General features: G+C 47.3%; 1 protein-coding gene across 1 annotated transcript; it reads left to right on the top strand.

Moving 5' to 3' along the window:
- The first annotated feature begins 1,312 nt into the window (after positions 1 to 1,312).
- On the top strand, positions 1,313 to 15,166 carry Gcn2 (eukaryotic translation initiation factor 2 alpha kinase Gcn2). The gene is made up of 25 exons (XM_068763232.1): positions 1,313 to 1,496; positions 4,026 to 4,222; positions 4,340 to 4,475; positions 4,717 to 4,833; positions 6,745 to 6,836; positions 6,914 to 7,062; positions 7,135 to 7,660; positions 7,960 to 8,082; positions 8,499 to 8,610; positions 8,721 to 8,843; positions 8,931 to 9,271; positions 9,633 to 10,054; positions 10,134 to 10,180; positions 10,275 to 10,507; positions 10,657 to 10,927; positions 11,046 to 11,197; positions 11,777 to 11,910; positions 12,003 to 12,316; positions 12,742 to 12,831; positions 12,908 to 13,035; positions 13,208 to 13,340; positions 13,441 to 13,649; positions 13,825 to 13,901; positions 14,060 to 14,175; positions 14,879 to 15,166. The coding sequence occupies exons 1-25, from the start codon at positions 1,443 to 1,445 to the stop codon at positions 15,164 to 15,166; spliced, it is 4,584 nt and encodes a 1,527-aa protein (XP_068619333.1). The 5' UTR covers positions 1,313 to 1,442.
- The last annotated feature ends 10,745 nt before the right edge of the window (positions 15,167 to 25,911 follow it).

Genomic DNA, 25,911 nt, shown 5'->3' with positions numbered 1-25,911 from the left:
GTTTTTTGTCTGAAAAACTATGCTAATTAACCAGTGAACGGAATACACATAGAGAAGAGTATTGTTTTAAAACGGAAACACACGAGAAATTCATAGACATTGGTCGCGCGATGACCCTTTATGTTAGAAGAAGCGTGTGTGCCAGTGCAATCTTTATTTTGTAAATAAATATTTTTAGGACATAACATTTATACATTTAAATACTCGTAGTAAAATCTAGTCGTTGATTATGTATATTATAAATTTGGTGCCATGATAGATTTCATGTTGTAAAAAGTCCTATCGTAGTCTTAGTACAAAAAATAAATAAACGTAATACGGAGTGACTTCATTGATTTGATGTCTGATTAGTTAACAACGGCTACATACAAAAATAAGTTTTTTATTTTCACGCTACCATTCTTAAGTAATAGTGTAATTATTTTTTCTGTGGTAGTACCTTACAGTACTTAATATGTGTTAGTAGGTATCTCCTGGTATGCCTTTTTGGTTTTGATTGACAGCTAGTAATTAATACAGCAGGCAGTTATTTGCAGATTAACGCGTGAGCTAACCAAGAGATGACATGTATTTCTTAGAATTCTTTTTGGCGAATATGTTGCCTAGAAGATGTTGTAAACATCCGTCGAGAAAACCGTCGAGAAAAATGACTTAGTCAATCGATGATCGATGACTGACATTTAGTTCTACCTTAGGCGCCGAGGGAATCGATGCTCGCCAGAATTTTAGTTTATACTTACAGAATTCCAAAATTGGCCCAAGGGGACCTGCTCTCCATAAGAAATAGAATCCCAAAAACGGTGGCTAATAAGTTTAAAACATATATTGTAAAATAACAAAAGTGTTCTATATAGTTTCTGTCAAAAGATGTCCCCGAATTATCAAACTCGACAAACAAGGAATTTTATTTAATCTATGGTTGTTATGAATGAAGGCAAGCCGCTTTCAACCGATATCATTGGAAATCTGTATTGTTTCTCAAGATGTTAATGCTGTTAGCCCTAAGGCTTCGATAGCTTCATCGGTACTGAGTTCACGGAGCGGAAGGGTTCGTGAACTAGATGGAAATCTATGGGGGAGGCCTATGTCTAAAAGTGAACGTTCGATGGTGAAATAGTTTATAACGTGGTTAATACAAAAAAACAAATATAAGAAAACAATTAAAGGAATTGATCGGGCAGTGCTTTATCTTAGCAACGTATTTTACGTTATTTATTTATTTTATTCAAGTTCAAGATTTTCATTAGCTGATGGCAACTCTGCGTGACGCGTCAAAGCTGTCATAGCGATACGTCAGGCGTAGTCAATCAAGTTGAAGACTATAGCAGTGTATACAAAAACAACAGCTCTTTCCATGAGTTTTGCAGTGGAAGTGATGCTTCATTGCATTAATTTAAAACACTATCTTAATTTATGACCGACGCGGGTGCCGCACTGGCACGATGTGCGACGAAACTCCAGAGGAGCGTCAGCGAAACGAACTGGTTGCCTTGCAGGTTATTAAGTATACCCTGGTGATGTATACAGACATACAAAATTATTACTGAAGATTTATTACGAGACTCTGATTAAACTTTGATTTAAAATTTGACGAAATGTCATTTCATTTCAAATAAACTTCTTGTTTTCATTAAAATTATTGAAGGAAAATTCGTATAGAAAAATAAATGAATCACTCGATTCGTTCTTATGCAACAAAAACTAAGTCTCGGCGGGCTGGTTGTTTTGTCTCAGTGATATTAAAACTATACACCAAGAAACAATGATTTTTCAAGGAAGTAGCTAACTGTTCCGTTAAAAGTTGTTTGAAGAAAACAGGCGGTATCATAACTGGTTTAGAACCCTTAGTGGTATTTCGATATTAATGAGACAACTAACGAGACACTGCTGTTTTCTTAAAAACAAATCATCTAATTGTGCTGATTACTTCAGAAACATTTCTGCAAAAATAAATTTATTAATCCTTTTTACTTGAGCGGTGAGTTTCATTGGTGCGATGCTGCAAATTGAGAGGCATCGGTCACTCACAACTTCCTTCACTGAGTATCTTGATGCACGGCAATAATTGTTTATTTTGTTTTTCCACCGCCATTCCTACACTATGTTTGATCATCTTGTCACATTTGTTTGATAATCTTATGAAGTGTAAAATTATATCCTTTCAAATGGAAATAAGACTCTTATTTGAAATTAGTATGTAAACAGCAAACCCTGAACTGGATTGTGTTTTAATTCTCAGTGCATTCTAAATAGCCGTGGCAGAGTTTAAAAAGGTTAAACTTTTTGATCTCCATCATCATAGAAAATAGTAATGAAATAAGCGTAAGTGAATGATGAGTGAATGAATTTGATTTAGAATCATTAGACAAGGAAATTACAAATATACACAGTAATTTGGACAATGCAGGCAAAACAAGCAGTAATGACTATACAACGAAGTATGTGGTGTAAGATGACAAATGCATAATAGATAGAACATTTGACATCAATAGTGATGCTGCAGAAGACTCTTGATTGGACAGATTGGAATAGATTAGTTGTACACAATCAGATGAAATACCACCAAGAATTCTGTTTATAGCCAGGGACACTTGTAGATCCTGCACATCTCAAGTTACTCAAGGACAAAGGATTTACAACTATCTCAATGTGGAATCTTTTTATAGCATACACTTATAGCATATAGAGATTATCCAATGAGGATTTAATATATATTTTGCATTTCACCCAGCAGGCATAGGTCAATGAAGTACCTGTCAAGGGTATTTAACTTTTTACTTTATGAACCCATTAACTGAAATTAGTAAATGGCTTTATTAACCATAATGATATCTTTCGTTTAAACTGTCTAACAGTTCCATGCGTGTTACTAAAATGTTGTATTCAAAAATTAATTTCAAACCGTGTCCGTTCATACAAATAAGTCTAAATCCTCCCATAGTTAGAACTTGCTGAATGTACCATAATTGCACCAGGAAGTTGCATGGTCTCAATGTTTTTCAAAATTCACTAAGTAATAATTATTAATTTACTGTTGCATCGGAATGTTTAATTCTCATACTTATATCTTAATTACACCATTTTAACGCATCAGCTTGTTGCGCTTTACAAAATAAATAATTATAAAGTAGGGCCACCACTGAGTTGTTGCAACTTTTGTGAGAAATTGCAATTTATCTGTCCAGTTTATCTATAAAATCACTAACATGATAATCACATGTGATTTATGCTCAAGTACACTAATGTACATAAAAAACTTTTCACACAGTACAGGCAAATAATGTTTCAATCCAAACCTCCAAGTAACACTTTTAATACGTATAAAACAGATTTTCCTTTGATAACCACAGTATCCTTGATCAGTTAATGCAGTTATCACATTTTCATACAAGTCACAGTGATGATGCATCGGGCAATTAAGATATTAATTGATACTTTGCAATCAAATCTCTGTGATACAAACAAAGGATTTAGGAATCGAACACACAGCAGGACGAGTTTACTACATACACAAACTAATGAACTCATCAAGCACAAAGTTAGCCAACCTTGCGCAAAGGTACTCGTTGTATAAATAGAACTCATAATTAACAGTAATTGATGTTGGCTTGTGATGCACTCACTCACCTGGTTGTGGACTGGTGTCCGTATCCCAGCAACATTGCTCATATTTGAAATGGGGGTGAGTTGGGTAATTTGACTTTCCACACAATGCAAGGAGCATAATGAATAAATGAATTTGATGCTTGTATGCTGTGGCGATTTAATACTGCTTTCACTTTCAAACAGTCCAATAGGAAACCTAAGGGAAAGCCCTATGTTTAGCAGTGGACATGCTACAGCTAAAATGATGACAGTGAGAACACTGAGCAGGAACTTGTCAGGATCAAAACTGTGGCCGTTATTTGGCCACGAGGCTACCACTACTAAGCGATGTTTTTGCCGTGTGCATTAAAACAATGGTAATTAACTGTACTTTTGGTTAATATGTGATGTTAAAAGAAAGTCCGTTCTGTATATTTCAGTCTATATTTGAGAAGGCACTGGAGGAAGTGAAAGGGGATGCTGACGCATGGGGCGAGGAGGAGGAGGAGGAGGCGGTGGCGCGGCTCGGCTGGCGGCCGCTGCACGTTGCGCTGGCGCTGCTACCGCTTCACGATGCGGCCGGCGCGCACTGCGCGCTCACGCTGCGCTTCAAGTGCTGCCACGAGTACCCCGATAGGTGCGAGCGACGGCCGCACGCCGGCCCCCGCGCTCTAATTGCTTGCACATACCTGCTGGGCTGACGCCCACACACCTCATTAATTACATATTGTTCACAAATTACTTATTGTTTTAGGCCTCCGAAAATTTCAGTACAAAGCGTTAGTGGGCTGTCTCTGGAAAACCTAAACACGCTATTGAAGGAGCTCGAGCAGCTCAGCTCCCAACTCCGCGGGGAGGTCATGATATATCAGCTCGCTACCCATACCCAGGTAACCGACTGAGTGAATGTTTACATTGCTCAACAAAGCCAATCTACATTGGAAACCGATATAGTTTGATTACTAAATAATAGACGAGAGCAGCGTGCGCACTGCAGTCTGTACGTTTTCATCTCTATTACATTTTTTAAATTGTTGAACATGTTGCGTGCGGTTGGTACTTGACGGTACGCCAATACGCGTTTAAGTTCATTGATAATGAGGTTTTCATTTAAATATTGTACAATTACAGCAATTCCTCCACAAACACAACAAACCCAGCCTATCTTTCTTCGATCAGATGGTTAAGGACAAGACTGAAATTGAAGAAATGCGTCAACGTGACCAGCTGGTGAAGGAAAATGAAGAAGTAAGTTGGTTCAGTGTTGTTCAGTGCTGCTGCCCGCAGGCGCGCCGCGCGCCGAAGCAAGCATTAAGTCGCCGTCCACCGAAGAGGCGACGCGTGCCCGTAATTTTTGCTTAGTTTCGAACGGCGAGGACGGGTTTTGTTGGACTTGTCCCGGCTCAGACCATCAAAAACTTTCTTCATTATAAATGTATGGTTTGGTTCGGCAGCTAACATACAGTGCCGTTTCGAGGAAGTTGAGAGGCTTAGTTAGAAAGAATTAAATCCTCCCTCCATTTCTGAACTTCTTCACTCAACGCGAAATTGGCTTTCTGGAGTCATCACACTGAGGCCAGACTAATAGAGCAGGACTAAAAAGTATTAAATACAACAAATAAAAACAGCAAATCTCTGCTGGCACAATTGTCATCCTCACTTGCACGCGCCGCTTGGTGACGGCGACCATTCAAGCGCCCGGGTGCCCCCTGCTTTCCAGGCTATGGCGACCAAGCAATGGCGATATAACTACACTCCCGGCGGAGTAACCCTTCCGGAAGAAACGACAGTGCCCTTGGGGCCCAAATACCCCCTATAATATCTGTTGCAGAAATGAACGGGAAACGAATGCATCATCACACGTGAGTCATTCAAAGGTGCAAGAGAAGGCGATAGAAGGCGTTGAGTTTTCCCGGAGCCAAGGTGTGAGATTGGTTATGGGCCATGAGGAAACCAAGATGCCGTCCATGGAAACAAAGCTACTGGAAGATCTAAACTCCAACTGTGACGGAACTTCCGCTTCGACACATGAAACGTCAGAGCTCACAATGATGATGGAAAACTCCATGTACTGGTACATGATGGTCATAGTGTTATCACAGTGCTAAGCGAGACGTATTGGAGGAAATGGACACAGAATTTTGGAGAAACGTACCTAGTTCTTCTCGGAGAAGGAATCGTCCAATTTCGCTGGGGTGGCTATCGCAATTTCATCTCGCTGAGCACAACCTGGTTAAAGAGAGGATCATCACCATAAAGATGGATTCTTCGCCGTGCGCCTTGAACATTATCCAGGTGTACGCGCCGACAAGTGCCGCTTTAGAAGAAACATTCGAGAACTTTTACAACCAGCTTGAGGATTGTATCAGTAATATAAAAATAAAGAGATTATGGTGATTGTTGGGGATTTGAAGGCGAAGATGGATACAACAGTTTTAAATGTTGTTTGCAAATCAAGTAGGTCACTATGGTCTCAGTTGGCGGGAACAGTAGAGGAGAGCGCTTGTTATAGTCTGCAGCAGACAGCAACTTCACATAATGAATACAGTCTTCAATCTCTACCCTAGAATAATTAATACCTGGATCTCCCTTAACGGAGAACACTTTAACCAGATCAACTTTGAACTGATCAGGAAGATATGGAGAAGCTCTTTAACCAACGCACACACGCTAGCGGAAAGCGACATCAAGACCAGGAAAATTCCGGACGCGTTGAGGATCTTGATAAGGATTCTTTCGTCTCATCACTGCTCAAACAGGAACAGACCTGGTCGTAAAATTGTGATAGTGAAAGAACAGACGACTGCCTCTGGAAATCTACAGTGCAACTTTTAAAAAATAAGACAAGAGTGCATGAATGAGAAGAAAAAGTAGACTACTTTTGTACTTGCTCTCCTAGTCTGGTCTCTTAGTCCACTGCTAACCGTATTTCGGCATCGCTCTTACAAACCTCGTCCTCCTCAACCCTGAATCAGATGCGAGAACAATCGCAGACGTCACTCCGCACGCTGCACCGCAACCCACGAGCACACTTCTTTTAGCTTCTTCGATGCTCCCAGTTACAGTGAATTTTTGCTTCTTCATAAACTTTAACCTATCAAGCTTTGGGGCAAAAAAGACCTCTCGGAAGGTGCAAAAATTAAATTTACCTTTTGGCAGGCGCGACGCGTGCGGGCCGAGTTGCTGAAGAGGCAGGAGACGCTGCGGGAGGCTCCGCGACCCGACGACGACGACGCGTTGCGCCTGCTCTGGTGAGTTCCGCGCTGCACTGCGTACTCGCTGCCCGCCTCTGTGTAATCACAACGTGTATGTGTGTGTACGAGCGCAGCTATGAGGAATCGCGGTGCGCCACGTGGGGCGGCGCTGTAGAGGTGGGCGGAGGCGTGGGCAGCGGCCCCTGCACCTGCACAGGACGCGGCGTGCGCTCGCTCCGGTTCCTCAGTGCAAACACGAAGATTTATGTCGGCAACTGCCTCGGTAAGTCTCGGCGAGGTGCACGGTGGAAGCGCGCACGGGTGAACTTAACGATCGGCTGCACGGCGTCGGCAGGGCACTCGCGGCTGGGCAGCGCGCACGTCGCGCTGGACGAGCGCGGCGCAGCGGCGCTGGTGCGGCGCTGGGCGCTACCGGGCGCCACGCACGTGCGCCGCCGCGAGCAGCAGCTGGCGGCACTGCAGCGGGACGTGGCTGCGCTGGCCGCGCTGCGCTGCGCAGCGCTCGCGCCCTACCACGCGCTGCAGTTGCACACGGACACGCGGACCGTCGCTTGCGTCGCCGCGCCCGCCGCACGCCAGCATCTGTACGTGGCGCGCGCTCTGCTGCCCGGCACCTCGCTGCGCCGCCAGCTGGCAGCCGCGCGCCGCTGGCTTGGTGACGCGGACACACTGCCGCTCATGCGGCACGTGGCGCGAGCCATGTTCTCCGCGCTGGCGACCCTGCACGAGGCTGGACTGCTGCACCGCGACGTGCGGCTGGAGAACGTGTTCCTGGAACAGAGCGGCGCGGTGCGGCTGCTCGGCGCCAGCGTGGACGCGCGAGTGTTCGAGCTGCTACGGGCCGACGACTCGTGCGACAGGTGAGAGGGTGGGAGGCGCATGTGGGAAGTAACAGTAGTTAGTTATGACGTTTTATTCCCGGGACTGGTCCGTTCAATTTTCTCTGCACATGGAGCGAGAAAAGTGTCAGTACCCACCATTCTTGGTGGAACACCAAAAGCGAAAAATCGCCTATTTAAGGAAACGACTGTGAGTACGTTAAGAAGACCGCGCCGAGCGAGTGCGCCATGTTTGTTTATTACATTTATTTATATAGTTTAATATATTTTAATATTAAGAAAGCTTACAGGCTTCAATGGACTTAATTTCCGTTGCGTAGGCACAGCCGCGCGCAGGACGTGGCGCGCGCGGGTGACGTGTTGCTGTCGCTGGTGGCGGCGGCCGACCAGCCCCTCGTGCCCCCCGCGCACCTGCCGCCTGAAGCGCGCGACCTTCTGGCCAGGTGCTCGCGTCTTGTCCTGCAGTTGCGATCGCTGTTGGCGCGTGCGCATATTGCGTTTCTTCGTAACTTCGTGTTTCATATACAAGTTCATTCCGTACTCGCGCGCCCTCGCACACCCCCCTAATTACTTCCTGATCTCAAAACACCATTCCTCGAGCTGTCTCTGCTCGGGTAGCACTTGCCGCGGCAAACCGGCAACTAGTTCGGAGATCTTACCACGCTATTCCTGATATGTAGAAGACATGTGTATCAAAAGTCAATTCAAAGTAAAATTCCGCCACTGCGAGTAGCGATGTTGTCAATTTAGGCAATATTCCGTAATTCTTAAACATATTTTTAAGCCAAATTATCAGTTATTATTAGTAAGGTGTGGAGAGCTGCGCAGAGCGTGCAGTGAGACGTGTCGTGCATCACAGGTGCGTGTCGCAGGACGAGCAGTCGGTGTGGCCGGCGGCGCGGCTTGCAGCGCACCCGTTCCTCCAGCCGGGCGTGCAGTGCGCGCTCTCGGCTCCGCTGCCCGCGCGCGAGGTTCGCCAACGTCTCCCCTCCGCCCGTACCTGCCCCCGCCCTCCCTGCCCGGACCGTGCGTCTGCCCGCGCTGCCGGCGGCCGCACGGTACAGACGTTCCTTTTCTGCAGGAGGAGGAGCACAGCCGGCGCACGGGGGATCTCGATTTGCTAAACAACAGTACCTCGCGTCTGTCCGCCGAGTTCGAAGTCCTTTCTTGGATTGGGAAGGGCGCCTTCGGCGACGTGGTGAAGGTGGGCGGTCTATATTGAGCTTTTTTTGGTAGTCCACTACGGTCAGCGGGTGAAGTTATGTAACGGTTCGCACTCGCGTTCTCGCAGGTGCGGAACAAGCTGGACTGTGGCCTGTACGCCATCAAACGTATTCGGCTAAATCCGAAGGACGTGGCGCTCAACCGTAAGATTACGCGCGAGGTAAAACTACTGTCGCGGCTGAACCACGAAAACGTGGTGCGTTACTACAACGCGTGGATTGAGGCGAGCGCGGGCGCGGGCCGAGCGGCGCGGGGCGCGGGAGACACGCCCGTCAGCATCGAGTGGTCCATGTCCAGCGCCGCGCGCGCGCATTTTGCGGGCTGCGGCAGCGACGACGACGACGACGACGACGACGACGACGCCGACGACGATGACGATGACGCCGACCCCGACCCCTGGACCCTGAGGTCAGCCTGTGCCCTTTATCGGCTCTGCCATGTCCACTCCACCGTCACTGCGTTCACCGCAGGACGAGCGAGAGGCCTCGTGGGGCTTCTACGTCATATGATCTTTCATCATTAGGTTGAAATAAAATAACGTTAACATTTGTGAAGTAAATATTACTACAGGGCTCTAAGTGCGCCCTGTGATCATCAGTTTGACAATGCCTGGATGATGCCTGATGCGACTATACGTGATCCTGATGAGGCGGAATCTTACACCACGTTGCTTCCTCTTGTGCCGCGACAATACGACACCTTCTTATTTCTATGGAATAGACTAATGATATCTTAATCCTTGCTTTGAATAAATAATTCCTTTTTTTAGTCCTGAAGAGGATTCGAGTGGTGTAGTGTTTCAAGATGACGATGAAAAAAGCATACGCAGCGGTCTTGATGGCGAGGCAGCAGCTCCGACGCTCGCCTCCGCGCAGGCCACGGAATCCGCGGGGTCTGCAGAGTCATCGGGGTCCGCAGGAGTGGTACGCTCGCAACACGTGCTTTATATCCAAATGGAATTTTGCGAAAAGCACACGTTGCGGCAAGCGATCGATCAGGGTCTACACGAAGACCCCGTGAGGGTGTGGCGGCTGTTCCGCGAAATACTGGAGGGGCTGGCGCACGTGCACGGTCAGGGCATGATCCACAGAGATTTAAAACCGGCCAACATTTTTTTAGACTCCAACGACCACGTCAAGATCGGTGATTTCGGTTTGGCCACAAATATTTTCTCCAGGCCGGCACTCGAAGGTACGTCGGATACATCGGCCCCTCGTGACGTAGTGTAGCTGTCGGCCCGCGGGCCTGCTCACGGGTGCGCTTGTTCCAGGCAGACCGCGGGCGCACGACGACGGCGACAGCGCTCTCACCGGGGAGGTACGTCTGGCGCGCCACCGCAGCCGCAGCGCGCGCGCACCGTGGCGTGTGCCGTGCGCGACGCCTTCGCTGACTGCGCATGTGCTCTGTGCAGGTCGGCACGGCGTTGTATGTGGCGCCGGAGCTACGCGCGGGTGGCGCCACAACGCGCTACAACCAGAAGGCGGACTTGTATTCGCTGGGCGTGACGCTGTTCGAGATGTTCCACGGGCCGTTCGCGACGGGCGCAGAGCGCGTGTCCGTGCTCACGCGCCTTCGTCGCCCCGATGTCCAGCTGCCCGACTATTTCGACACCGCTGAAAATGCCAAGCAGGTCTACTTGCTCAGGTGCATTCGCTGCCCACGCTCTGCTCAAAATTCAATGATGACCTCTTAGGTGCCGTCTCAGCACGTCACCTCGCGACCGAGTCTTCTCGGACTCGACGTCGAAGCTGCCCGCCGCATTATTCAATTTAAAGTGTTAATTACCACTGCAGATGGATGTTGCGAGCGAACGCGGCGGAGCGGCCCACGTGTGCGCAGCTGGCCGCCTCGCAGCACGTGCCGCGCGCCGTGCCGCAGGGTGCGCTGGCGGCGCTGCTGGCGCACGCGCTGTCCGACCGGGACGCACCCGCCTACGCCCGCCTCGTGCGTACCTGCCTGGAGCAGCGCGCGCCGCCCGCAGACGAGCTGCTGTTCCACGAGGAGCCGCGAGTTGCGCCGCCTGCAGCCGCGCGCGTCTCTCGCCTCGCGGACGCCCTCGTCAACGTAAGCCTCGCCCCGCCGCCCCGCCGCCCCGCCGCCCCGCCGCCCCGCCGCCCCGCCGCCCCGCCGCCCCGCCGCCAGCGCCGCGGTGCGCGGTGGTGACGATTCCCTTTCGGCGCAGGTGTTCCGTAGTCACGGCGCGGAGGAGCTGACACCGCCGCTGCTGACGCTGGCGGGCGACGCGTGGGAGTCGCGCGCGGACGCCGTGCGCGTCATGACGTCGTCGGGCGGCGTGTGCCTGCTCCCGTACGACCTGCGCCTGCCGTTCGCACGGTACCACCCCCGCCCGTTGTCAATAAATATTTGTTAAGTGTCAAGTTGCTCGTGTCGGTCAGAAAGGCCAAAGCTCTACATGTATTTAGATATTAGTAACGCTTTTCTTTTTATCCGTCGTTGGGTATTAATAAATACTTACTCGGAAATGTTTTTATTATAATTGTCGGATTATGTCTTCTTAAAAGGTAGTTTTGTGTCTATTTTCGAGTCTTCATTCAATTCACGTGCTACATTTACATTTTCCTTTTGAAAAAGTATATTGGTGCAAACTTTGTTAACTTGACTCTGTTTCGTTATATTTTCTATGAATTAAAACCAGGTAATTGGTACATGCACGGACGTTCATGTTTTGATATTTCCAAATCTTCTGCTCAAGATAACTTCCCGCTCTCTTCTTCCTTGGTGAACGAGTCCATCAAATGGTTTGTTATTTTGCCTATTTGATATGATTTACTATGTTTGTCAGTTTCTTCACGTGTACAATAAACATTTAATGCCAATTACTTAATGCGCACTAACGCACGCGTCCGCGCACGCACTTAGCTCGGATTGTACGCCTGAAACTGAACGTCGCAGGCTGGTGGCGCAGAGCGGAGTGCAGCGGCTGCGGCGCTACGCGGTGGGCCGCGTGTTCCGCGAGCGAGCGGCGCGCGGCGCGCACCCGCGCGAGTCTCTGCACTGCGCCTTCGACGTCGTGGCGCCGCGCTCAGGTGGGTGTCGGTGCACCGGCCCCCCGCCCGCCACCCCGTGGACAACACGAGCAACGCGGGCCGAGCTAACGCGTGTTTGGCGCTGTGTGCAGAGGGGCTGTGGGCGGACGCGGAGGTGCTGGCGTGTGCGGCGCGGTGCGCGGCGCGCGCGGGTCTGTCGGCGGCGCGTCTTCGGCTCGGGCACGCGGCGCTGCTGCGCGCGCTGCTCTGTTGCGTGGGGCTGACGGCGGAGCGCGCACCGCCGCTGGTGGACGCGCTGCGCGACTTCGCGCTGGGTCGACTGGCGCGGCTGCAGCTGCAGACGCACGTGGCCACGCTGGCGCTGGGCGCGCGCCGAGCCGCCGCGCTCATGCGGCTCGTGGACGCCGACGTGCCCATGCACGAGCTGCCCGAGCTGGTCGCGCAGGTGCGTTTTCAATTTCGACCAGTCTCCGTCGGCACGAAAGCGCTCAAGCCTTAACTTTTTCTGAACACGACGTTAATTTTTTATTTAAGGTTCACAAACTAGTTGTACTTACATTTAACTAACAAAACATGTAGATCTATCTCCCTTTTACAACAAAAAAGATTTAATGCTGTACGTACATGATTTTAGTGATAAATTAAATAAAAATATTGGTTTGAAACAAAATCGAATTACTGATCGTGAACATCTTAACAGACGCCGGAAACACCTGTGTCTACACGTAGTTTTTTCCGTATCATCTACACGTGATGAATGTTTAAAATAGGACGAGGAGCAGAGGACACGGAGGTCATTGGCCAAAGAGTCACCTTGTACGAAGCAGTTAAATGAAATGTCGTTAATTATCGTTTAAAATGCGCGTGCAGGTGCAGCAGGACAAGTGGAGCGAGGAGTTGCAGCGCGGCGTGAGAGACCTGCGCGAGGTGGAGAGGCGCGCGCGGGCGCTCGGCTGTGAGGTGCGCCGGGGCCGCTGCGGGGGCGGGCAGCTCGCTCCGCCGGGGGCGCCCTCCGCACTGATACGTTTCCTTTCAGCTCGCGATCACTGTGGCGCCGCTGCTGGCGTACGGCGCGGAGCAGCACTGCGGCGTGTTCTGGCAGCTGGTGGCGTGCGCACCGGCGCGGCGCCTGCGCGAGCGTCACATCGTCGCTGCGGGCGGCAGGTCCGCGTCCCGCTGCTTTTTTCTTTTTTTGAATTTAGTCATTGTCCAGTAACAACATTGTATAATGTTTGAAATTCATTTATTATTATTCGTTTGGTTTGCGTAAACAAGCGCATGCCGACCGCGTGCTGCGAGTGCTGTGAGTGAGCGTTGATCGTGTGCGGCGCTGCAGGTACGACGAGCTGGTGGAGCGCGTGGGGCGCGCTGCGCGGGCGGCGGGTCGCGGCGGGGCGGCGCCGGGCGCGGTTGGTTTTTCGCTGTCGCTGGAGCGCGCCGCCGCGCTCGCACCGGACGTGCCGGCGGAGGTGAGTGTTCACGCGCCAGGCCACTCGTCGCCGGCTGCAGGTGTTCGCGCGGGCACGTCTTCAGGGACAAATGCAATAAACAAGATGAATGCGGCTACAGGGCGCATGCACGCTGCCGGTGCTGGTGAGCGTGTCGGGCGCGGGAAGCGCGGGCGGCGCGGCGTTGGCGCGCGAGGCGTGGGCGCGCGGGCTAAGCTGCTCGGTGTGGGCGGGCGGTGGGGCGGAGGCAGCGCGTGGTGCTCTGCCGGCCGGGCTGCTACTGCAGCCGCTCGGCGACACCGTGCGCGTCGACCTCTGGGAGGAGAGCAGGTCTGTGGCAACGCGCTGCCTGTACTGGTTGCAACCGTCGTTCGAATGACTCTTGGGTGCCTTTTTTAAAGTAGCTATCGAATATAAAATATTTTCGAAAAGGAAACGTAATTATATAACAATGTTTAAATTCGAAAACGGAAAGGGTGTCTGTACCGGTGCACGCGGTCCGCAGGGTACGAGAGATGGTGTTGGCGCCGGCCGAGGCACTGGACCTGCTGCGCCAGCGGCAGCAGCCACGCGCGCCCGACGGTTCGCACGCACGCACGCACACACTCACGAACACACGCACGCACGCACACACGCACGCACACACGCACGCACACACGCACGCACACACGCACGCACACACGCACGCACGCACTCACGCGCCTCGTCCGTTATGAACGTGTGACGGTTGTGGTCGGCAGGCGGCGGCCGCGCGGCGTGCGGGGACGGGGAGCGCAGCGCGCCCGCCGTGCTCGTCACCTTCGTAACCGGCAACGAAAAACTCAACAAGAACTACAGGCGACAAATAGAGAATCAGGTATTCACTATCCTTACGCAAAACTCCTATTTGTTGCCAATATTTCCTTCCACATGTATAATTGCCAAAAAAATATTTACATGACAAATCGACAAACTGTAGGTTGTCTGTTGGCGAACGTAAGCGCTCTGATAAACTGTGAACCGGTTCCTACTGTGTGCGGCAAAAGGTAGAAAAAGATAAAAACGAATCAACAAACTCGACAACAGAAGAGAAATATATTTTTATTAAAAGGGTAGCGGGCAGACCGGTCTGATTTTACACCGCAGGTGGGTACTCCCCTGTGGGGGTGGTAAGTAGCTGCACGATCTCCCGGGAATGGGCAGGCGGCAGCAGGTCGGAACGGGGAGCTCGGGTAGTAGGCAGGGTGTGTTCGTACCGGTGCGAGGTACAAATAGATGTCACAGTTATACACATATAAATATTTGTCATTTGCTCTGCTGAAGAAGCCGAAAGCAGTTAATGGGATTGTTTATTGTCAGAACGGATTTACAAAATTTATAGCATTACAAAACGAAAAGAGAAGAGATAAAAAACTAATTGTAAAATACTAGGAAATACCTAATAATGGAACTATGAACACAGAATGTTGAGTTCTGACCTACTTAATATACCACCACCACCTAATCTTGTCCTTTCCCCAGCGAGCGATCTTGAACATACGAAAGATATGATTTAGATTGAGTGGTCGTGACGGTTGCAGGTGGCGGCCAGCGTGGTGGCGCGCGTGACGCAGGCAGCGGGCGCGCGGCGCGTACTGGCGCTGGCGCTGGCGGCCGACGCGGCGACCGTGGCGGCGCTGGCGGCGCGGCTGCCGGCGGAGCCGCGCGCCGCTGCGCCGCTGCTGCCGTCCGCGCTGGCTGAGCTGTTCCGGCGCGCGGACCCGCTGCCCGACTTGGCGCGGCTGGCGGGCCCGGCAGGCGCGCGCGACGACGCACAGCTCCTGGCGCTCTACTCCATCCCTGACGGGGCGTGCCGCGTGCTGCTGTGACGCGCTGCCTCCACTCGCACGTGGCCCGAATGTACATACGAACGGACGAGACGCACCCCGCTGCGCGCAGGCGCGCGTCGTTTTTTACAAATAAAACTATTTTTGTTTAGCGTGTTATATTTATTTCATGAACATTCGTACAAAGTAAACTTTTTTAAAGATTAATGCAATACAATGCGCGGCACGCCGGCGGCCCTGTAGAGCCGCCGGTGAGCGCGCCGGTCGGTTGTTTGTCCAGCTGTGGGCTCGGAGCGCCGCGGTCGTGCGCGTCATGCGAGCCGCCGCTTGTAGTGGAGGTCGCGCACGAGGCCCATGAGCGGCGCGACGGAGACGAGTGCGGGCGGCACGGCGGGCGAAGGCCCGAGAGGCGCGCGGGCAGGCGCGGACAGCCGGCGCGCCGCCAGCGCCAGCGCCGCCGCCGCCAGTGCCCACAGCGCACAAAGCATCAGCGCGGCCAGTGGGCGCGCACTCCACCGGCGCCCCGCCGCGCGCTTGTAACTACACCATTCATAAAATGAAAATTCATCATTAATTTTTTTATCACCGAACGACGAAACGAGTTGTGGATGACCGAAACTCCTCGACACGAGAAGATGTCTTGTTAGCTAGCAGGGGCTCCGACAAATGTGTTTAATTAACAGTGTACTAGTAACAGTAACAGTGTACGTAGCAGCAGTAGCACTGCACGCACCTGCGACGTGCCCGGGACAGCAGCGGTTGCCTTTCGGGATCCATCGCTGCCGGCGGTCGAAGCGCTACTAACGACTTCGTTCAGCGCGCGACTGGCTCGGAGAGCAAAGGTCGTCATTGATAAGAAAGACAGTAAACATACCCTACGCGCGCCCTGCGGCTCCTCGCGTATTATTTCGTGCTAAGCGATGACTGCCGTGTTTGGACAAACCCTATTAAAAATCAACGAATTCCAAATTACTATTGATTTACCTGGTCTAGCCATTAGATCTGTTACAAGGAAAATATCCGATAATTTCGAAAAAAAAAATTGAAGTTGTATATGTGATTACGTAGAGTGAAATAGATGTGTTAACGCACTAAACTAGTTATTGAAAGTGTCCACCCTGTGCTTTAACGCGCGCTTTTAAACGGTCGGGTCATTCGTGGACGGATTTACGAACGGTTTCCATTGGAAACTTGGTCACTGCTGCCGCCAAAGATTTCTTGAGCGACTCAATATTTGGGTGACGCTTAGAGCAGGCCATGTCCTATAGCGCAGACCATAATTTATAATCCAAAGGGTCCGGACTGGCCGAAAGCCAATCATCAGCCTTTATGTAGCCTGGAACATTTTGCTGAAGCTAAATTTGGGTAGCGCGCGCCTTATGACCCGGGGCTGAATCTTGTAGTAATGTCCACACTTTGTTATTGAATAAGGTGTTGTTGAGAGGTTTAACTAACGCTTCTAACACGGTATCTTGATACACTTTGGCTGAAGTTTTCACTCATTTTTCGCAAAAATGGAGTTTTGTTACCCCTTGGTTAGAGACTCCCCATCAAACTTCGACGTATGTTCGATGATGGCCTCGATGAACTTTGGTCGCTGCCTCGGAAGCTTCTTCAGAGTTGTGTGCATAAACTCCATCATTTTGTTTGTTGTAGTGATCCTCGATTGAAAAATTTTTTCATCGACAAAAATAATTTTTGTGTTGTTCGTTCGCGTATCGAAGTAACAGCTGTTTTGATCTTTCGGCTCTCTTTTGTTTTAGCGCATGATTAAAGGTATGTCCTGTGTATCTTCGGCAAGTCCTTAGACTAAGTCTTGTTTGATGATCCGAGAAAGTGTCCTCGGTGGGATTTGCATTTCTCTGGAAAGGATTTTCTGCTTCCTTATGGGCTGTCGACAAATTCTGGCCTTGACTGCATTAACGGCCTGGTTTGTTCGAGTAGACCGCGGCCGGCCGGATCTCTCGCGGTCATCAACAGACATTGTTTCAGTGCACCCTTGCATGGTACGATACACAAACATTCGGCTAATCCCTAGCTTTTTCAATGTATTAAAAATGTAGGCTGGCTTCTTACCTACTTTGTACAGTGCAGTTATTGCAATCTTATTCCATTTAGTGCCCCACTCCATTTCCAAAACAAATGATTTTTTTAAAAAAGTTTAAGGTAATGGCGGGAAAGAAGTCTACTTTAATATCGCAGAAGCTAAAGTTCGAAATTCAAAATAATATTTTTTTTAAATGTATGTAAACAGCCAGTAACAGTATTTATGGCTAGACTAGGTAGAATGAAAGGTAACAACTTTGTTCATTGTATCACAATTTTTGAAATTATTGTGTTCTGTTATTTTATTTTGACTTCACATCTCAATGCTAACGTTTATGAAAAAGCTAAAGCTTGTCGCCGTTTTGAATTCGATTTCGCCCGCGATGCAGTTTTGATTGCACCATCTCTGGAACATTAGCTGCTCCCGACAATAAGGCTCGCAGGCGACAAGTTCTCTTTAGAAGCATCGACTGGTCGGCTCCTATGTATTCCTGCAAGTTTGCTTGCAAGAATAACTAATTTTGGATATAATTTAAGCACGTTCTGTGCAACATTGCTTTCTGTTTCACAAAACAGGTGCAATTTAAGCAAAACCATAAAAAAATTAACACAACAACACACAACACCAGAAAACTGTAAAGCAGCTCAGATTTTGTTGACGCACTACCAGAAAAGGAAGGTTATAATTTTAATCGGTCGCTCTGTGCACCTGCAAGACAGCCGACGGGCTGCACACGCGCCGGAGTTGACTGAGACATAAGAAAATAATCAAGCGACATACGAAACAGAGCGAGAAATCTCCTTGTTTAACATTTTTGTTCTTTTCTTTAATTCGATCGGCCTTGTTTATTAGTATACATCTGAGCTGTTAAAAAAACCCGACCCCGCAGACCAAAAAATTTTTAGAAATGTTTCCAGTTCCCAGGACTATTATGCACCTAGTTCTGCAGGGAACTCGTAATAATGTGATGGGAGATGAAAAGAAACAACAAACTGGACAACAGAAGAGAAATATATTTTTATTAAAAGGGTAGCGGGCGGACCGGTCTGATTTTACACCGCAGGTCGGTACTCCCCTGTGGGGGTGCTAAGCAGCCAGCGGCAGATCGGAGAGTTCAGCAAAAATCACGCCTGGTTGCCAAATACTCGGACCCGAGTGCCGTGGATGGTAACTGTTCGTTCACTAACATCATGGACATTTGATCCGCGAGTGAGTTTTGGAACTCATAACTAGCTGGCACATTGACTCCCGCAGCGCCGGCACCGCACGCGGGCTGCAGTAGCTTACGTTCAATAAAAGGCCTGCGATCTGGCTCACTCTCACATCAGGATCTAGCGCTTAGAGGCTGATGACTTTAAAGGTGGATACAAATCTTTTTTACATTGTAAGAACGAATCCAATACTAGATTCCAAAAGTCAACCATATTATCAGAGTAGTTAAAACAATGTTCACTCGCCATAAATGACGGATTTTTTTCAACTACGGGACGCCTGCTCGGGTCCGAGTGGTAGGCACTGCTACTATGAAACGGCTCCGTGTACAAGTGGTGAGCACTGAAAGGTTTAACATACGGGACGAAACCATAACTATGTTATACGTAAAGAAAAACCGACGGCCGCTCGGGTCGAAAGATTCTCAAGTGGCGACCACGAGCAGTTTCTTAGTTGTTTTCGTTTCTTTATGACTCTCTTGGTTCCGGACTGCTTGCTTTTAACTGACTTGTTTCTTATGTCACTTGTTATTTTACTTCCTGGAACTAAAATTCCTGTCGAGTCGTCAGTCGGTGCGCTTCCTCGCGACCGGTAGGGAAATAGAAAAGATTAAACGTACTCTTATGTTTTCATTGGGGGACACCAAGATACATCCGGCGCTATAGATGTAAGGCCGGTTTAAAACGAATTAAACCAATCGGTTTAAAACGAAAAAAACCGTTTAAAACCGAACAAACCCATTTTTTTCGATATTAAACCTTTAGTGTTGACGACTATGTTTTCTTAAATATAAACACTTTATCTATTCCAAGCGTAGACATTACCTAGCTAAGTTGAAAAACTATTACCTAGTTAACTATATTGGTTATTTTGAAAAGATTTATCAATCAATTTCATTCGGTTTAAAACCAAACTCACACACTTGCACTTCTCACGCGGAGAGACGTCAAGAGACCTTTGAGTAGACCTTAACTGCTTGGAAATAAAGGTCAAAACTCCTATCCACAATTTCTTTATGATTTAGGTACATATTTTAATCTATTATATGTAATATTGTTTCTTTATAATTATATACTTTATATGTAATATACTTACCTACATAGGTATAAACTGCATAGGTAACTAACACAAGACCAAGTATTGTCGATAATGATGTGTAAAAACACTGTTCTTATATTTTAGTAGGCAAGTTTTAAACCGTTTAAAAAGATTTGTTTGGGGTTTAAAACCGCCACTTTTGGTTTTAAACGTTTTAAATCGGCTTTTTTACATCTATATCCGGCGCCGATGTGCCCGATTTTTTTTAACATCGAGACCACTTTGTGGAATTTATTCCTAGGGCTGGTAGACCTTGGAGACGGTGACAACACGAAATCTTAAAACTATGAATACAATACTACCTAATACTTAACCCAATAATAACACAAAATTGCAGCCAATCAAAAAGCAAGAAATATTATACAGCGATGTCTCTTCCGCACAACGCGTGTCGAGGATAACGCCATCTAGTTGTGTCGCCAGCAACTGTATGCAGTTCTATCCAATTTCGTAGTAAGCACCATCTAGTGAATTTTCTGTAATATGATTAACGCAATGCGGAAATCGAAATTGAGTCCGTCAAATATTTTTAGTGGTTTTAGAGGTCACTAGGCAACACTAAAGTAAAAGAAAAGAAAATAAATAAATTCGTTCAGAGAGCAAATGAAACATCCATTCAAGACGGCAACAAGCCTGCGCCTAATATATAGTCAGTGTTTACACCGTGATATGTATTATATGTACAATTATTACTTTACTTTTTCGAATTCATATTTCACACTCGAAATTTATTAAATAACTATGTAGCTGTCCGCTTGTCATTTTCTATTTTTCCATCCTTTTCCCACTCACGCATCCATACGCCGAGGGAACAAGCTGTGCTGTGAAGTGGCAACATTGACGCATATGTAAAAAACCGTGACAAAACTTTCTTCCGCCCACCATTATTGTTTCGCAAACTGTAATACTCACCGCATCCACGCCGCGTATGTTTTTTACTGTAAAACAGACATTTAGTGCTAGAACGAGAATCGTGTTCCGCGCCGCTCTCAACACTCAGAAAATAAGGATTTAATGCTGACATGGTGAGTTCCTTGGCCCTTGTCTTCCTATCTTACTATTCTCTTTCCTGTTGTAACAAACTGAAGCTAAATAATATTTCATACCGCGTAATTTTGCACAACCGCCCCGCAAATAAAGTCCACTTATAAAGTGATAATATAAAACATTATTAACCCGCAAGCGACCAGTCAGTTTAACACAGATGTACAAGCTAGTTACATAAAAGCTCCAGACACATTCGAAACGTTATTTCTTATGTACACAGAGCAAACGACGCACAAGATCAGTGAGCAGAGGCAGCCTTGCCGAGCAGGAGTGAGACTTGCGAACGCAGGTCGCGAGTTCGATGTTAGGTACAGTTTTTTTCTCGCTTCCTTCTCTGGCCTCTCGTACGACCCGAGTTTTTCAGCTTTGTTCTATCTATTTTTTCTTTAATTTTTCGCATGATCTTTCGCTCTCTCTAGGAATTAGTAGGAAGTACTTCACAAATTCTATCACTATGTCTCATTCAGCATATTACTTTCTTTCGTTTTCTCACATTCTTCACCACTTTCCTTAAATTTACATTTTCATGTTTATTAACATTTAAATTGTTTTTCCATGTTTTTTCTTTATTTATTAATCCTCATTTTTACTAACTAGGTTGCTCTGTGTGCGGGGTGCTCAGCAGCACGCGTGCACCTGCTCATCTCCCAAAAGCCTATACATCTACCAGAGTCGATTAAGACAAAAGAAAATAATAAAGTCACATTCAATATAGTGTGAAAAATCTCCTTTTTCTTACATAATATTTCTCTTATAAACTACGATTTGTGTACATCCGAGCTGATGAAGAAATATTATAAAAAACCATTACCAACCCCTGCGAACAGACCCCGCTTACTGGTAAAACTCAACGCCACAAATCTTTTTGGTTCATAATATCTAAAATCCATCACCTAAAACTCGGTGGGCATACTTTAGAGCCAAAGTAGATTATCATCCAAAAATAAGACTCAAGTTCTGTGACTATCGTCTGTGTAAATTTATAGGAACAGAAAAACAGTAAATTAAAATCATCAAATCTACTGTTAAATATAACATTCATAGAATTGATAAAAAGTTATAAAACTGCCGTTAAATTTACAGCAAATTACCATCGTATAAGGAATATCTAGGAATTGTAAAGTAAATAAAAAGTCAAAATGAAGATTTGATCGTAATTATTATTATTAATCATGTTTTACGAATTTGAACTGCACTTATAATTAAACTGCTTATAATGATGCGAGCGTATTACATCGCGGAGCAGTTATTTTGTTATATTGTTAAGATTTACATCTATTTAAGGGAACTATAAGTCTGTAATGAAGCTTCTCATAGAAAAACTATAGTTGAACGCAGTGGCGTAGCTAGGGGGTGGCGAGCGGGGCGGCCGCACCAGGCACCATAAGTAGGGGGGCACCAAAATTGAAAAAAAATTTTTGATGAATAATGAAATGTTAAGAGAAAAATGAAAACCATAAATTAAAGTAAATAACATGAAAAGAATGTCGAATTTTACTATTTTTATGCTAAAAAAGTTGATAAATAATATAAACATTAAAAAAAATAAACGGTTACAAATTATAATATACACAGTGTTTAAGCCTTTTCATTCACAAAACACATAGTGTTTTTTAAAAGGGCCCTAAATGACAAAATAATAAATTATTAAATTATTGCAAGATAAATAGATTAAATAATCTTGCAATAATGTCAATAGAACATGAACTAGTCGACACTATTGAGTTTTAAAATGTGATTAATGACTTTGCAGGCCATAAAGCGAGGAATGTTCGTTTTTAAATTTTCCCAATAAATTTTATTAAGATCTAATGTTATTTTATATATATTTATTATTATTTTGAACCAAAAAAATTTATATCAACTACATTTTGTTCTGAATTTTGAAATTATTTAGATTCTTAGGGGGGGGGAGGGGGCACAAAGCCCCAATCTGCCGCAGGCCCCAAATACCATCGCTACGCCACTGGTTGAACGACTGCTTGTTCCTGAAATATAATAAATAAATAATTATTTAGTAAAACGAAAACGCTATCAATGACTACATTTTGTTTTAATCAATGTGATAATAACAGCGTTTTACAAAACAATAACACGCTTATTAAGCAAATTGTCCTATGGACAACTTTTTTCAGGAACATTTTGTTTAATCTCGAATTAACCTAATTCACACATTTAAGATCTAGAAGCGGCCAGCCAGTGCAGGGGCGGCAGTTATTAAACGCGAGCAGCCCATGGGCGGCTTCTTTTGCGAACATTTTGTTTCATCTCGAATTACACTATTTACGTACTTAAGGTTTAGAAGCGGCCAGACAGCGCAGTGGCGGCAGTTATTAAACGCGAGCGGCCCATGGGCGGCTTCTTTTGCGAACATTTTGTTTCATCCCGAATTACACTATTTACGTACTTAAGGTTTAGAAGCGGCCAGACAGCGCAGTGGCGGCAGTTATTAAACGCGAGCGGCCCATGGGCGGCTTCTTTTGCGAACATTTTGTTTCATCTCGAATTACACTATTTACGTACTTAAGGTTTAGTAGCGGCCAGACAGCGCAGTGGCGGCAGTTATTAAACGCGAGCAGCCCATGGGCGGCTTCTTTTGCGAACATTTTGTTTCATCTCGAATTACACTATTTACGTACTTAAGGTTTAGAAGCGGCCAGACAGCGCAGTGGCGGCAGTTATTAAACGCGAGCGGCCCATGGGCGGCTTCTTTTGCGAACATTTTGTTTCATCTCGAATTACACTATTTACGTACTTAAGGTTTAGAAGCGGCCAGACAGCGCAGTGGCGGCAGTTATTAAACGCGAGCAGCCCATGGGCGGCTTCTTTTGCGAACATTTTGTTTCATCTCGAATTACACTATTTACGTACTTAAGGTTTAGAAGCGGCCAGACAGCGCAGTGGCGGCAGTTATTAAACGCGAGCAGCCCATGGGCGGCTTCTTTTGCGAACATTTTGTTTCATCTCGAATTACACTATTTACGTACTTAAGGTTTAGTAGCGGCCAGACAGCGCAGTGGCGGCAGTTATTAAACGCGAGCAGCCCATGGGCGGCTTCTTTTGCGAACATTTTGTTTCATCTCGAATTACACTATTTACGTACTTAAGGTTTAGAAGCGGCCAGACAGCGCAGTGGCGGCAGTTATTAAACGCGAGCGGCCCATGGGCGGCTTCTTTTGCGAACATTTTGTTTCATCTCGAATTACACTATTTACGTACTTAAGGTTTAGAAGCGGCCAGACAGCGCAGTGGCGGCAGTTATTAAACGCGAGCAGCCCATGGGCGGCTTCTTTTGCGAACATTTTGTTTCATCTCGAATTACACTATTTACGTACTTAAGGTTTAGAAGCGGCCAGACAGCGCAGTGGCGGCAGTTATTAAACGCGAGCAGCCCATGGGCGGCTTCTTTTGCGAACATTTTGTTTCATCTCGAATTACACTATTTACGTACTTAAGGTTTAGTAGCGGCCAGACAGCGCAGTGGCGGCAGTTATTAAACGCGAGCAGCCCATGGGCGGCTGCTTTGCGAAGGGACTTGACACAGTGTTCAGAAATATGGCTTCCTCCGCCAGTTATTTTCTGTAGAGCTTCTACGATTTCAGGCACCGTCGTGGTTTCGTCTAGGTCCTTAATCTCTAATTCCTGTTCAGGTACTTTGCATACTACCGTAGCATCTTTTCCAAGAACTGTGGAAATGGTGTTTCTTATCTCCTGCGTTTTATCTTTTTGATTTTTCGCTAGGATAAGAAGCATATCGCCCGTAGCCGTCCTTCTAATTTTATCAACACATTTGCCTATATGATCCGCGGAAGCATCTTTTTTGACCCGCTTAAGGATCTCGGCGTACTGATCTTTCTGGCTTGGGCGAATGATAAGAGCACTCGGACGCGTTACTACTTTTTTCTTGGGTTGCTTCTTCTTTTTTACCTCTTTCCACTCCGAGTGATCGTGTGGAAGTGGCGGCTTTGGCTTCAGCTCTGGCCTTACCGTAACTGCTAAGTCCGTTGTATTAACTTTTCGCAGTTTCGGTGCCTGGCTGATCTCCAAGGGTGAAGAGCATTCCGTCCTTTTGACTTTTCGCGCTTTTCGGCTCTTCGGTGTTGCCGATTTGCATTCTTCTTCGGTTTCTTTTACAGTCGTGTCCGAATACATTCTGTAAAGAGACGGTGACGTTTGCACTTCTCCTACAGATGTGGTGGCGTTTGATTTTCCGACGCTTCCAATTTCCCTGGTGATCTTTGCAAACGATGTACCTAGCGCGGCCACATGTTTGCGATTCTCTCCATGAACGTTTAGTTTGCCCTTTATGTACTCCGCGAGGGCAGTGATTGTATTTTAGGTAGGTAGGTAGGTAGGTAGGTAGGTAGGTAGGTAGGTAGGTAGGTAGGTAGGTAGGTAGGTAGGTAGGTAGGTAGGTAGGTAGGTAGGTAGGTAGGTAGGTAGGTAGGTAGGTAGGTAGGTAGGTAGGTAGGTAGGTAGGTAGGTAGGTAGGTAGGTAGGTAGGTAGGTAGGTAGGTAGGTAGGTAGGTAGGTAGGTAGGTAGGTAGGTAGGTAGGTAGGTAGGTAGGTAGGTAGGTAGGTAGGTAGGTAGGTAGGTAGGTAGGTAGGTAGGTAGGTAGGTAGGTAGGTAGGTAGGTAGGTAGGTAGGTAGGTAGGTAGGTAGGTAGGTAGGTAGGTAGGTAGGTAGGTAGGTAGGTAGGTAGGTAGGTAGGTAGGTAGGTAGGTAGGTAGGTAGGTAGGTAGGTAGGTAGGTAGGTAGGTAGGTAGGTAGGTAGGTAGGTAGGTAGGTAGGTAGGTAGGTAGGTAGGTAGGTAGGTAGGTAGGTAGGTAGGTAGGTAGGTAGGTAGGTAGGTAGGTAGGTAGGTAGGTAGGTAGGTAGGTAGGTAGGTAGGTAGGTAGGTAGGTAGGTAGGTAGGTAGGTAGGTAGGTAGGTAGGTAGGTAGGTAGGTAGGTAGGTAGGTAGGTAGGTAGGTAGGTAGGTAGGTAGGTAGGTAGGTAGGTAGGTAGGTAGGTAGGTAGGTAGGTAGGTAGGTAGGTAGGTAGGTAGGTAGGTAGGTAGGTAGGTAGGTAGGTAGGTAGGTAGGTAGGTAGGTAGGTAGGTAGGTAGGTAGGTAGGTAGGTAGGTAGGTAGGTAGGTAGGTAGGTAGGTAGGTAGGTAGGTAGGTAGGTAGGTAGGTAGGTAGGTAGGTAGGTAGGTAGGTAGGTAGGTAGGTAGGTAGGTAGGTAGGTAGGTAGGTAGGTAGGTAGGTAGGTAGGTAGGTAGGTAGGTAGGTAGGTAGGTAGGTAGGTAGGTAGGTAGGTAGGTAGGTAGGTAGGTAGGTAGGTAGGTAGGTAGGTAGGTAGGTAGGTAGGTAGGTAGGTAGGTAGGTAGGTAGGTAGGTAG

This window comes from Battus philenor, unplaced genomic scaffold (assembly GCF_028537555.1).
Source record: "Battus philenor isolate CCGP_79_NKW_IND1 unplaced genomic scaffold, ilBatPhil1.0.hap1 SCAF_17, whole genome shotgun sequence".
Lineage (NCBI taxonomy): Eukaryota > Metazoa > Arthropoda > Insecta > Lepidoptera > Papilionidae > Battus > Battus philenor.
The sequence above is the reverse complement of the archived record's forward strand: the minus strand, read 5'-3'. Positions and strand labels throughout refer to the sequence as shown.

What these genes read in the sequence shown, in the direction of transcription:
- Gcn2 (XM_068763232.1), top strand. Translation starts at nt 1,443, where the DNA reads ATGTGCGACGAAACTCCAGAGGAGCGTCAGCGAAACGAACTGGTTGCC. An exon ending in ACGAACTGGTTGCCTTGCAG is followed by an intron (nt 1,497 to 4,025) that starts GTTATTAAGTAT and finishes TGTATATTTCAG; the next exon opens with TCTATATTTGAGAAGGCACT. An exon ending in TGCCCGAGCTGGTCGCGCAG is followed by an intron (nt 12,317 to 12,741) that starts GTGCGTTTTCAA and finishes ATGCGCGTGCAG; the next exon opens with GTGCAGCAGGACAAGTGGAG.